This window comes from Pan troglodytes, chromosome 12 (genome assembly GCF_028858775.2).
Source record: "Pan troglodytes isolate AG18354 chromosome 12, NHGRI_mPanTro3-v2.0_pri, whole genome shotgun sequence".
Lineage (NCBI taxonomy): Eukaryota > Metazoa > Chordata > Mammalia > Primates > Hominidae > Pan > Pan troglodytes.
This window is the reverse complement of record NC_072410.2, coordinates 65,461,164-65,476,107: the sequence shown is the minus strand read 5'-3', so window position 1 is coordinate 65,476,107 and position 14,944 is coordinate 65,461,164. Positions and strand designations below refer to the sequence as shown.

The window sequence follows — 14,944 nt, the reverse complement described above, 5'->3', positions numbered from 1 at the left end:
CAGAAAAAACCAAATACCACACATTCTCACTTATAAATGGGAGCTAAACATTAGGTACTCGTAAGGATGGTAACAGTAGTCACTGGGGCCTACTAAAGGTGGGAGAGATGGAGGGTCCAAGGGTTGAAAAGCTAACTTTTGGGTACTATCCTCACTACCTGGATGATAGGATCATTCATATAGCAAACCTCAACATCATACAATAGACTCAGGTAATAAACCTGCACATGTACTCCCTGAATCTAAAATAAAAGTTTTTAAAAAAGCGCCTCCCCACCCGCCAAATACCAAACAAGTGTCAGTTAGTCTATAGCTTAGCAATTCTAATATGCTGATAGGAAGACATACATCCACAAAAATGGAGGAGTAGCAAAGAAAATAAACAAAAAGAAGAGGAAAAGAACAACACCAAACTAATATTCAATAAGACTATCTCAAGAGTTATGTGCCACATATTATATCCATGTACCTTGGGAATCTGGTACTGGTGCTTGAGTATAAGCTTTAGTGTAATGTGGTAATTACCTTGGATTTCCAATTTTTTTTTATTAATGAAGAAGTTAGAAGTATTAAAAAGAAGGAAAATATCTCTCTACCAAATACACTTGGTGAAAAAATAACTATCAAAATTACAGGCTATAACACTGTACCATCAAAATCCTCCAGAACAGACTTGAAAAGCGAAATCAGAACAACGTTACCTTGGTATAGTTTCTGAATAGTACGGTGTGCCAATATTGTGGGGATAAAGAGGTAATAGTTTAGATGTATACAGAAGTTTAATATTAATTGTTTTCATAGATGTTCATTGTCATGAATATTCATGTTGAAATAACTTTGGAAAATACAGAGAATAAAATCAGTCAGAGTATTATTTATTCCACCTTACATAATTCAATGGTACACAGTTAGTAGGGATTATAAATGCATATACTTTACTTTTTCTGTTGGTGTAAATAATTCAATCACCTTTCCTCATAGTGAGTGCTTTGTATACTTCCTGGGTTTTGGCTCCAGAGCAGATAAACTTTAGCAGAAAGCTATGCTTCTCAGAAAAAATAAATGTATTTATCTAATACTCCTTTCTTTCAGCTTTTTCATTTGGAGTTTATAGGTTATCTGAAATACCTCCAAGGATATTGTTATTGTACCTTTCAATTTGCTACTAGCAGTTGTCACTGTATGACTATTACTATGATTGAATTAAGGTGATAACTACTCTTTTTGTTAAAAAAAAAATGATCTTAATTGGTGTTAATCTATTTCTTCTTTTCCTTGTCTGTAATATTGAATATTTATCCCATAAAAATCTATTTGTCTCCTCTGAATACACACACACACACAGACACACACACACTCTTCTGCTCCATCTGCCAGAGTGATAGAGAGGAAATAACAAATTCATCAAGATAATGGAAGAAAGTCTAGAATCTCTTCTACAAGGCAATATTTTTCTAAGCATTAAAAATACCAAAAGGCTGAAAGGTTTATATCCACAGAAATTTATTTTGATTCTATATATGAAAAAAAAAAACCAGCATTGTATCTTGAAGGTGGTTGAATGCTTTCTTTGAATTTTTTGAAATAACTGCCTGAGTGGTAGCAGAGAGGTGAAGATTAATAATTTGAGATAGCATCTGAAAAAGAATGTCTGGAATAATCAAAAAGAAAATAAAGTACAGGTACCCAGGAAGGGCACTAACTAGACTGAGTTGAATTTTTTTTTTGATATATCTGATACAGTAGAGCAATACAAAAATCACTCTCACAGTTAGTAGTACTCCTGTCACTACCACTACTAACTGTGGTTAATGTAAACAGTAGAACATAAAATTATAGCACTAAGGATGATTCTGCTTATCATAATTACCATAATTAAATACTGAAGCACTTCTGTATACTTTGTGCATCACATAATTTATCATTTAATCCACATGACAAATCTATTAGGCAGTTTTCTTATCTGCTTTTAAATCTTGAGAAACCCGAGGTGACTGAAGATTCCTAGCCTCATCACTTGTAAGATGAAAAGTGTTTATTTGCCTCTTTGTAGTTGAAAATGTAATGAATCAATTGAAGAAGAAGGAGAAAGTTGATGTTCCTCAATGCTTTCCATATAAATCTGAGACCCAAAGAGCAGCTGATAGAAATTAGGAAGGACAAGAGTAATTAAGTACCTAAAATATATTTACAAATTTAATATCCACAGTAACCCTTTGAGGTAGGTACTATTATTATCCTCATTTTAAAAATGAGAGAGGTAAGGCAGTAAATTAATAAACCTGTAAATTGAGCAAGAATAGGGAGACTTAAAACCACATTAGATGAACAATTTAAATCTTCCAGATACAGATATTTAACCCAGCAAACTGGCTTCTGGAAATTACAAGTGAGAGATCAGGTACATGTACAATTCTGGAAAGAATCCGTATTGGATTTTTCTCAGAATTGCAAAAATGACTTGTGGAAAGGCACTTCTAATTTCCAGGCTAAGTCCTTTGACTTCAGCTAGCTCAATGTGGAGGTGCTATGTGCTACCCTGTGAACACCACTGTGAAATTCTCTGACCTTGATTATGATGGTGAATGGCAGACACAAAAAGTCACACATGATCAAAGAGATGTTACTTTGCCTAAGATGAAACTTTTTTCTTTCTGGTTATTTTTCTCAGGACCCATTTCTCAGGGTGCGATATTTGTGACATCTACAGGGATGAGGAAATTCAGAATATTATTTTACATCATTTTCTGCTGTTTAGAGGAAGATGCCAGAGCAATAGTCTGTTATCAAAATTAAAATGACTGGTCTATTATGCTTGGCCTATATATGTTCATATGCTATAGAGCTATATTAAAACAACATATAACATTTTCATATCCTCAAATATCTCTCTTTAGTTTCCCAGTTTCACCACTTTGCAATGTTAACAAGAAAAAAAGGTAGTTTTATCCTAGAAAATAATGACAGAGAGAATTTTAAATAAAAGGAAGTAATCATGTCAAAAACTGAACAAATGAATGGAAATAAAAAATGACAAGTGTACATTAAACTTCAATATGATGTCATTGGTGATTTAGAAGAATGTAAAATCAACAAATACAAAGACCAAATAGAGAACAAGAGATAACGATGTAAAGAGAGGTAGCAAATATATATATATTATATAATATATTATGGATATTATAGATATATTATAGATATTATAGATATATTATAGATATTATAGATATAATATATTATAGATATTATAGATATTATAGATATAATATAGATATTATCGATATAATATATTATAGATATTATAGATATAATATATTATAGATATTATAGATATATTATAGATATTATAGATATATTATAGATATTATAGATATATTATAGATATTATAGATATATTATAGATATTATAGATATAATATATTATAGATATTATAGATATAATATATTATAGATATTATAGATATATTATAGATATTATAGATATATTATATATATTATAGATATAATATATTATAGATATTATAGATATAATATATTATAGATATTATAGATATAATATATTATAGATATTATAGATATAATATATATTATAGATATAGATATAATATAGATATTATAGATATTATATAGATATTATAGATATAATATCTATATTATACATATTATAGATATAATATCTATATTATACATATTATATCTATAATATATATTATAGATATTATACATATAATAGACATATTATAGATATTATAGATATAATAGATATAGATATTATAGATATAATAGATATAGATATTATAGATATAATAGATATAGATATTATAGATATAATAGATATATTATAGATATTATAGATATAATAGATATATTATAGATATTATAGATATATATATTAGATATTATATATAATAATATATAATATCTAATATATATATCTATACTATACATATGTATATATTATATAATATATATAATATAGATACATATGTGTATATATATAATATATATATAATAGGTATCTATAGAATATATATATAATATATATATATATGTCAGGCCTCTGAGCCCATGCCAGGCCATCGCATCCCCTGTGACTTGCACGTATACATCCAGATGGCCTAAAGTAACTGAAGATCCACAAAAGAAGTAAAAACAGCCTTAACTGGTGACATTCCACCATTGTGATTTGTTCCTGCCCCACCCTAACTGATCAATGTACTTTGTAATCTCCCCCACCCTTAAGAAGGTACTTTGTAGTCTCCCCCACCCTTAAGAAGATTCTTTGTAATTCTCCCCACCCTTGAGAATGTACTTTGTGAGATCCACCCCTGCACACCAGAGAACAACCCCCTTTGACTGTAATTTTCCATTACCTTCCCAAATCCTATAAAATGGCCCCACCCCATCTCCCTTTGCTGACTCTCTTTTCAGACTCAGCCCACCTGCACCCAGGTGAAATAAACAGCTTTATTGCTCACACAAAGTCTGTTTGGTGGTCTCTTCACAGGGACATGCATGAAATTTGGTGCCGTGACTCGGATTGGGGGACCTCCCTTGGGAGATCAATCCCCTGTCCTCCTGCTTTTTGCTCCATGAGAAAGATCCACCTACGACCTCAGGTCCTCAGACCCACCAGCCCAAGAAACATCTCACCAATTTCAAATCCGGTAAGCGGCCTCTTTTTACTCTCTTCTCCAACCTCCCTCACTATCCCTCAACCTCTTTCTCCTTTCAATCTTGGCGCTACACTTCAATCTCTCCCTTCTCTTAATTTCAATTCCTTTCATTTTCTGGTAGAGACAAAAGAGACATGTTTTATCCGTGGACCCAAAACTCCGGCGCTGGTCATGGACTGGGAAGGCAGCCTTCCCTTGGTGTTTAATCATTGCAGGGACGCCTCTCTGATTATACACCCACGTTTCAAGGGTGTCAGACCACGCAGGGATGCCTGCCTTGGTCCGTCACCCTTAGCGGCAAGTCCCGCTTTCCTAGGGGGCAAGAACCCCCCAATCCCTTATTTCCACACCCTGACCTCTTATTTCCGTGCCCCAACCCCTTCTCTGCTTTTCTGGAGGTCAAGAACCCCCCACCCCTTCTCCGTGTCTCTACTCTTTTCTCTGGGCTTGCCTCCTTCACTGTGGGTAAGCTTCCACCTTCCATTCCTCCTTCTCCCTTAGCCTGTGTTCTCAAAAACTTAAAACCTCTTCAACTCACACCTGACCTAAAACCTAAATGCCTTATTTTCTTCTACAATGCTCCTTGACCCCAATACAAACTCAACAGTAGTTCCAAATAGCCGGAAAACGGCACTTTCAATTTTTCCATCCTACAAGATGTAAATAATTCTTGTCATAAAATGGGCAAATAGTCTGAGGTGCCTGACGTCCAGGCATTCTTTTATACATCAGTCCCTTCCTAGTCTCTGTGCCCAGTGCAACTCGTCCCAAATCTTCCTTCTTTCCCTCCCACCTGTCCCCTCAGTCCCAACCCCAAGCATCACTGAGTCTTTCTAATCTTCCTTTTCTACAGACCCATCTGACCTCTCCCCTCCTTGCCAGCCCAAGCTAGGTCCCAATTCTTCCTCAGCCTCCACTCCTCCACCCTGTAATCTTTTTATTGCCTCCCCTCCTCACACGTGGTCTGGCTTACAGTTTTGTTCTGCAACTAGCCCTCCCCCACCTGCCCAGCAATTTATTCTTAAAAAGGTGGCTGGAGCTAAAGACATAGTCAAGGTTAATGCTCCTTTTTCTTTATCCCAAATCAGATAGCGTTTAGGCTTTTTCATCAAACATAAAAACCCAGCCCAGTTCATGGCTCGTTCGGCAGCAACCTTGAGACGCTTTACAGCCCTAGACCCTAAAAGGTCAAAAGGCCATCTTATTCTCAATATACATTTTATTACCCAATCTGCTCCCGACATTAAATAAAACTCCAAAAATTAAATTCCGGCCCTCAAACCCCACAACAGGATTTAATTACCCTCGCCTTCAAGGTGTACAATAATAGAAAAAAGTTGCAATTCCTTGCCTCCACTGTGAGACAAACCCCAGCCACATCTCCAGCACACAAGAACTTCCAAACGCCTGAACCGCAGCGGCCAGGCATTCCTCCAGAACCTCCTCCCCCAGGAGCTTGCTACAAGTGCCAGAAATCTGGCCACCAGGGCAAGGAATGCCCGCAGCCCAGGATTCCTCCTAAGCCGTGTCCCATCTGTGTGGGACCCCACTGGAAACTGGACTGTTCAACTCACCTGGCAGCCACTCCCAGAGCCCCTGGAACTCTGGCCCAAGGCTCTCTGACTGACTCCTTCTCAGTTTAGCGGCTGAAGACTGATGCTGCCTGATCGCCTCCAAAGCCCCGTAGACCGTCACGGACGCCGAGCTTTGGGTAACTCTCACAGTGGAAGGTAAGACCATCCCCTTCTTAATCAATATGGAGGCTACCCACTCCACATTACCTTCTTTTCAAGGGCCTGTTTCCCTTGCCTCCATAACTGTTATGGGTATTGACAGCCAGGCTTCTAAACCTCTTAAAACTCCCCAACTCTGGTCCAACTTAGACAGTACTCTTTTAAGCACTCCTTTTTAGTTATCCCCACCTGCCCAGTTTCCTTATTAGGCTGAGACACTTTAACTAAATTATCTGCTTCCCTGACTATTCCTGGACTATAGCCACATCTCATTGCTGCCCTTCTTCCCAATCCAAAGCCTCCTTTGCGTCCTCCCCTTATATCTCCCAACCTTAACCCACAAGTATAAGATACCTCTACTCCCTCCTTGGCGACCGATCATGCATCCCTTACCATCTCATTAAAACCTAATCACCCTTACCCTGCTCAATGTCAAGATCCCATCCCACAGCACTCTTTAAAAGGATTAAAGCCTGTTATCACTCGCCTGCTACAGCATGGGCTTCTAAAACCTATAAACTCTCCTTACCATTCCCCCATTTTACCTGTCCTAAAACCAGACAAGGCTTACAAGTTAGTTCAGAATCTGCACCTTATCAACCAAATTGTTTTGCCTATCCACCCCGTGGTGCCAAACCCATATACTCTCCTATCCTCAGTACCTCCCTCTACTACCCATTATTCTGTTCTGGATCTCAAACATGCTTTCTTTACTATTCTTTTGCACCCTTCATCCCAGCCTCTCTTTGCTTTCACTTAGACTGACCCTGACACCCATTAGGCTCAGCAAATCACCTGGGCTGTACTGCCGCAAGGCTTCACAGACAGTCCCCATTACTTCAGTCAAGCCCAAATTTCATCCTCATCTGTTACCTATCTCAGCATAATTCTCATAAAAACACACGTGCTTTCCCTGCTGATCGTGTCCAATTAATCTCCCAAACCTCAATCCCTTACAAAACAACTCCTTTCCTTCCTAGGCATGGTTAGTGCGGTCAGAATTCTTACACAAGCGCCAGGACCGCACCCTGTAGCCTTTCTGTCCAAACTTGACCTTACTGTTTTAGCCTAGCCCTCATGTCTGCGTGCAGCGGCTGCTGCTGCTTTAATACTTTTAGAGGCCCTCAAAATCACAAACTATGCTCAACTCACTCTCTACATTTCTCATAACTTCCAAAATCTATTTTCTTCCTCAAACCTGACTCATATACCTTCTGCTCCCCGGCTCCTTCAGCTGTACTCACTCTTTAAGTCCCACAATTACCATTGTTCCTGGCCCGGACTTCAATCTGGCCTCCCACATTATTCCTGATACCACACCTGACCCCCATGACTGTATCTCTCTGATCTACCTGATATTCATCCCATTTCCCATATTTCCTTCTTTACTGTTCCTCACCCTGATCACGCTTGATTTATTGATGGCAGTTCCACCAGGCCTAATCGCCACATACCAGCAAAGGCAGGCTATGCTATAGTACAAGCCACTAGCCCGCCTTTCAGAACCTCTCATTTCCTTTCCATCGTGGAAATCTGTCCTCAAGGAAATAACTTCTCTGTGTTCCATCTGCTATTCTACTACTCCTCAGGGATTATTCAGGCCCCCTCCCTTTCCTACACACCAAGCTCGAGGATTTGCCCCCACCCAGGACGGGCAAATTAGCTTTACTCAACATGCCCGAGTCAGGAAACTAAAATACCTTAGTCCGAATAGACACTTTCACTGAATAAGTAAAGGCCTTTCCTACAGGGTCTAAGAAGGCCACCGCAGTCATTTCTTTCCTTCTGTCAGACATAATTCCTCAGTTTAGCCTTCCCACCTCTATACAGTCTGATAACAGACCAGCCTTTATTAGACAAATCAGCCAAGCAGTTTTTCAGGCTCTTAGTAGGTTTCAGTGAAACCTTTATATCCCTTACCGTCCTCCGTCTTCAAGAAAAGTAGAATGGACTAAAGGTCTTTTAAAAACACAGCTCACCAAGCTCAGCCACCAACTTAAAAAGGACTGGACAATACTTTTACCACTTTTGCTTCTCAGAATTCAGGCCTGTCCTCAGAATGCTACAAGGTACAGCCCATTTAAGCTCCTGTATAGATGTTCCTTTTTATTAGGCCCCAGTCTCATTTGACACCAGACCAACTTAGACTGTGCCCCAAAAAAACTTGTCATCCCTATTATCTTTTGTCTAGTCATACTCCTATTCACCATTCTCAACTACTCATACATGCCCTGCTCTTGTTTACACTGCCGGTTTACACTGTTTCTCCAAGCCATCACAGCTGATATCTCCTGGTGCTAGCCCCAAACTGCCACTCTAAACTCTTGAAGTAAATAAATAATTCAGCAGGACTATGCTGAATCTCCTTAGGCACTCTCTAATCAGATGTCCTAGGTCCTTCCAATTCTTAGACCTTTTATACCTGTTTTTCTCCTTCTCTTATTCCATTTAGTTTCTCTATTCATCTAAAACCGTATCCAGGCCATCACCAATCATTCTATATGACAAATGTTTCTTCTTACATCCCCACAATATCACCCCTTACCACGAGACCTCCCTTCAGCTTAATCTCTCCCACTCTAGGTTCCCATACCACCCCTAATCCCGCTTGAAGCAGCCCTGAGAAACATCGCCCATTCTCTCTCCATACTACCCCCCAAAAATTTTCGCTGCCCCAACACTTCAACACTATTTTGTTTTATTTGTCTTATTAATATAAGAAGGCAGGAATGTCAGGTCTCTGAGCCCAGGCCAGGCCATCGCATCCCCTGTGACTTGCAAGTATACATCCAGATGGCCTGAAGTAACTGAAGATCCACAAAAGAAGTAAAAACAGCCTTAACTGATGACATTCCACCATTGTGATTTGTTCCTGCCCCACCCTAACTGATCAATGTACTTTGTAATCTCCCCTACCCTTAAGAAGATACTTTGTAGTCTCCCCCACCCTTAAGAAGGTTCTTTGTAATTCTCCCCACCCTTGAGAATGTACTTTGTGAGATCCACCCCTGCCCACCAGAGAACAACCCCCTTTGACTGTAATTTTCCATTACTTTCCCAAATCCTATAAAATGGCCCCACCCCTATCTCCCTTCGCTGACTTAGCCCACCTGCACTCAGGTGAAATAAACAGCTTTATTGCTCACACAAAGTCTGTTTGGTGGTCTCTTCACACGGACGCGCATGAAAAAATATATATATATATAATATATTTTTTTTTTTTTTGAGATAGAGTATTGCTCTGTTCCCCAGGCTGGAGTGCAGTGGCACAGTCTCTGCTCACTGCAACTTCCGTCTCCTGGGTTCAAGCAATTCCCATGCTTCAGCCTCCTGAATAGCTAGGATTACAGGAGTCCACCACCACGCCTGGCTAATTATTTTTTCATTTTTTGTAGAGACAGGGTTTCATCATGATTGCCAGGCTGGTCTCAAACTGACCTCAATTGATCTGCCCGCCTCAGCTTCCCAAAGTGCTAGGATTACATGCGTGAGTCACTGAACCCAGCTTAAGTCTATATTCTTCTTTAAAATAATTCTGAAGGGGTAAGAGGTGAAAGAGATCACTAGCTAAAAATAGCAAAAAACTGAATATAGTTTAGTTTCTTCTTGCTTTTTTTGTTTTCCTTTTAATGTTGGGAAAGTTTTGCACATGGAAGCAATAGAAGCTGCAGTGCAAGGAGACTGACTGCTAAAGACAGCCTGGAGGAGGGCAATGGGTGTCATCCACAGCCGAGGGTCATAAATTTTGAATGACAAGAGGGGCATTATTTCCAAGGAAACTAAAATAAAGCCAAGAAAAGATGGCTGAATGGAAGTATATGGGGATGTTTGTGAGAATGAGAGGGTTTAAAGGACTTAACATTTAATGGACTCAATAGTCATTGGGAAATAAGAGCCAAGGACATTTTCTGAGAGTGAGAAGAAGGTGAGGGGCAAGGCTGAAGGGAGTGGCAAAGGTATAAATTGCTTGAAGGGAAGGACTTCTGAAAAAAAAAAAGGAGTATTTAACTAAGGCTGGAGATAATGAACATGTAATGACTTCAGGACAAACAATTTATTTTTTTCTCCAGGACTTAGTAACCTGGCTATAAAAGAGGAAATGAACAGTTGAGTTTATAGGAGATCGTTGTTTCTTTTTTGAATGCAATGGGCAAGTACTTTTAGGTTACCTGTGCTAAATGTTGGTAAGGACAATGAATGAGAAAGATAAATTCAAGTACCTGTAGCTTTGGTGTCTAGTGAGTGGTTTAGGGGCAGAAGCTGTGTTTGAGGAACATTCTAGTTTCTCTGAAATCACACCTTGCACTTTTATACCTAACAAGGCAGAATTACCAAGTGGTTACCTGCATGGGCACTGCAGTCAGAATGCATAGTTTCAAGTTCTGTCTCTGATGCTTACCAGCTGTGGAAAGCATGATCAGTTGCTCAAATTTTCAGTTTCCTTACCCTTAAAATAAAAATAAAAGTAATTGTGCAAACCTCACAGGGATTCATTAAATTAATACCTAAAATATTGCCTGCTTGATCACATTAAGCATTCCATAATTATTGTTCCTAATTAGATTTTATGACAATCTCTTTCTCAAATTCAATACAGTTTCCAAATAATAAAAGCAGAAAATTAAAAATATGGAGAATGAAGACTTTAAACAATTATTTGATTTTTCTATTAGTATTATAAATAGTACACGGAGTACTTCTTTTCTCAATTCCATTAAAAATAACATGAGAATAAAGTTCGGGGTTAATTTTTTAAAAGCAGTTAGTTTGCTCCACTAGTGACAGAACCTATTATTGCCACTGACTCCATTTCTTTACACGTGGGCAAAATCTTAATTCATCTCTCTTGATCACTGCTCTTCCAATAGCTGAAAGTAGTTTTGTCACCAGCTCATTAGATTATTTGAAATTTCTAATTGAAATATAATATTTTAATGTCAAAAGGCCTGCATGTACTAGGTAGAACAGGGTAGTGAGATTTGAAGGGAATGCTTTTTCTTCTGTAATTAGAGGCAATGAAGTGCTTCATTAAGGATGTCTGGTTCATTCTTATGCACCTACTCATAGGACAAGTGAATACACAATCAACTCATAACTCTCCAGTGTTCCCTATTGTTTCATTTGACCACTGGTCTTATAAAAGGGAATGGTTCCAAAGTGAGTTAAAGAATTGAACTCACACCGAGACTATATTCAGCAGCTGTGCTTTGAATAATTGGACCAGCAACCTCAGCATCACCTGTTAAAATATAAAATCTCAGGTCTCATTTTATACCTATTGAAACAATTCTGCATTTCAAAAAGATGCCTGAGTGATTCACATGCATAGTAAAATTTGAGAGGCATGGCCAATGAAGACATTCATATTCTCTGGGAAAGTGAAGGCTGCATTAGGTCTCAGCATTCTGCCTTCTGCCTTTTTCCATTCCTTTAGTCTCTGACTAACTAGAAGGACTGTTAAAACAGATCTGGAAATTTTGAGAGTCAGGAGGTTCTCCGCCTCTATATGCACTGTCCAGAGGGTATTTTTTGTTAGTTCCTCCACATCTCCTCTTTTTTTTTTCCAGAACTGAGTATAAAAGGCCCTGTGTGTTCATATACCCAACACTTCACTTTGTTTCTGCTCATAATATGATAGATTTTTGGTTGGAGAAATAGGATGCTCCTGCTGTGTGTACCAGTGCAGCTCATCGATTTTAGCAACCACAGCTTTTGCAAACAAAATCATAAAATATGAGTGAACATACAGTTTGAAGACCAGGGATAAATTTCCCCATGACAAGAACATTTTTTAAGCCCACAAATTTGTCCTGAGTGATATGTGCGTTATTAATCAAGACAGTTGTCAAGTTGTCTGGTTAAGTGGATCTAAGAGAAAAAGGAATGAGACAACAGCCTACATATTTGTTTAAAGTTATGAATTAAGTATTTCTTGTTCCGTGTGTTTCACTAATTTGTCTATTCTTGACATTTAGAAAAGAAGAGGAAATAATACATTTGGTTTTGGAACAGGATTTGAGATGAGAATTGAGTTCAGAGCTGCGCTAATCATCTGAAACCTTCTTCAATGATAAATCAACTTTCTATTTTGAACCTATTTGATCAAACTAAAATCTCACAATTGAACATGAATAAAATTTTTTCTTCCTGAAATCTATATAACATACATCAAGTAACTTTTAGATGATATTTTCCCCTTGAGAAACAGGTTCTTTAAACATAGCAAATGGTGGGTTTCCCGTTACTATATCATATCAATCTCTAGAACCAAATCATATTCTCCATGTTACTGTGCAGATTAATTGGACATCTTTTAAAGGATGACTTTTTTTTTGCCTGGATATATCTTCTGTGGATTAATTTCCATCTGAAAACTCACTTCAATGTTCAAGATAAAGGATTAAGTTGAGAAAAATAGTCAAAGTAGATTACATAAAAACACTGCATGATCATGAATAATTTGTAGTAGTTCATCTGAGACTGCAACATTGTTATCCTATCAATTCAAACTTTAAATACTTGATAATCAGACTTTGGGAATCTAACAAATATTTGAGACTTGAGGTTGAATGTCTACATTATAAGGGCAAATCTAAATGCTATGTTCCATGGTAAATTTGAGCAGTGGTTTTCAACCCTGGGAGGAAATCCAGTGTCCAAGCTCACCCCAGCTCAGCTGAATCAGAATCATTTGGTGGTGGGGTGGGGGTGGCCTATGCATCAATACTGAAAACAAATAAACTCAACTCTGATTCTAATTGCAGTCAAGGTTAAGATATACTTCCCTCTACTGGAGGACACTTATCGTCTTAGTATTTCATGTACATAAAATGCAACCCAAACTGCAGATTTCTAACAAGGAAATTACACCTATGTATTACACATAATGCCTCAGTATAAATTTCAAGTAATAAAAGTCATCTTACAACACTGTAATCACAAAATCTCTAGTTAAGTGAAATACTGGTTTAATATATGAAAAATGCATCCTGATGAAATATATGAACACATGTCTTCTGGTAAAGATCACTGATCTCATTGTTTCTCACTCTTATTGGGGCAATTGAGATTTCATTGCCTTTTAAATGTTATACAAGGGAATATATAGTCTCGTAAACATTCTTCTAAAAAATAGACTATAGTTTTAAGCTTGGGTGGCTCCATCCACAAAATAAATATTATAGCTGAAGTTCAAGATTTAAAAAGAATTTTTATGTTGTGTTTATCATAATAGCCATTAACTAAAATATCATTATTTGTTTCATCTTACAATGCTCAGGGGTTAAAATGGTTCAACAAATTTCATATTAAAGAATTGTCGGATGACATTTTCGATAGCTGAGCTATTATCTCTGTTTATGACATTTTCTTTTTCTTTTTTTTCCTTTGAAGATGGAGTCTCGCTCTGTCACCCGGGCTGGAGTGCGATGGCATAATCTTGGTTCACGGCAACCTCCATCTCCCGAGTTCAAGCAATTCTCCTTCCTCAGCCTCCCAAGTAGCTGGGGCTACAGGTGCATGCCACGATGCCAGGCTAATTTTTGTATTTTTAATAGAGATGGGGTTTCGCCACATTGGCCAGGTTGGTCTCGAAATCCTGACCTCAGGTTATCTGCCCACCTTGGCCTCCCAGAGTGCTGCGATTATAGGCATGAGTCACCATGCCCAGCCTGTTTTTTATCTTTTCGATAGCTGAGCTATTATCACTGTTTATGGAAATTAGCTTAGTGACTTATCCTATGTTCTTGAGGAGGCACTAGAGAAAATATGTACTTTGTCTATAAGTTTAGCAGATTATTTTAGGAACTCTAGCTTCTCTGCAAAGTAGGTTTTATCTGACATACAAGGCAAAGGAAATATTAGGAAGTACACATACTTGCTAATATATATACAGCCAAAATAAATAAAGCAACACATTATTTATATTTAATAACTTTGCTTTGAAAACTTAGAAAGGCAAACAAAGAAAAAAAAATCCCACTCAAAAAGTTTTAAGACTGTTGACTGTATATTCTACTTAAATTAAGTCACATATAATAGTTTCACTGATTTTAAATGAGTTAAAGGTGTTATCTAAAGTAAGGTAGGAAATATAGTGATTACTATTCTTTTTAAATGGGTCACTATAAAATCTAATAGTGCTAGTATAATTTAAAATCTATAGAAAAAGCAGACATTTTTTAAAAATGAGAATGGAGGTGGCTAAAGTACATACTGATAAAAAGGAAAATATAGATACAGATCCAAAGTTTTATATATATATATACGTATATATATAAATACATATATATATAATAAACATTGTGTTTTTAATTCCTCTTCCAGTAATCATGTGTGTTTGCAGCCATTCCTCATTTATTCACAATGAAAAATTCAGGGAAGATGGGGTTGCTGATAACCTTAGGGAAGAAGAAAGAGGCTATGACGTGTGGGGAAGTCTCTACTGAATAGGTAGTAAAAATGGGAGGCTTTAAGAACTGAGGCTGTAGGTTCAGAAGATAATAGAAATGGAGAGAAGGAAAACAGGCAGTAAGA

General features: G+C 37.5%; 1 protein-coding gene across 5 annotated transcripts in view; it reads left to right on the top strand.

Annotated features, from left to right (window-relative positions):
- The window catches only part of LOC107973470 (embryonic stem cell-related gene protein-like), a 66,450-nt gene extending 53,885 nt beyond the window's left edge, over window positions 1-12,565 (top strand). Inside the window, exons 4-7 of one of the 5 annotated variants that reach the window (XR_010149127.1) lie at window positions 4,508-4,667; window positions 6,320-6,406; window positions 9,805-9,896; window positions 12,385-12,565. Coding sequence is in view for 1 of the 5 variants with exons in the window: in XM_063789061.1 (XP_063645131.1) it covers window positions 4,508-4,667; window positions 12,385-12,465 (241 nt within the window). In the remaining 4 variants the exon portion in view is untranslated. Of the gene's footprint in view, window positions 1-4,507; window positions 4,668-6,128; window positions 6,407-9,804; window positions 9,897-12,384 lie in introns of all 5 variants that reach the window. The other 4 variants (XR_010149124.1, XR_010149125.1, XR_010149126.1 and 1 more) reach the window with 4 other exon arrangements.
- Window positions 12,566-14,944: the final 2,379 nt, after the last annotated feature.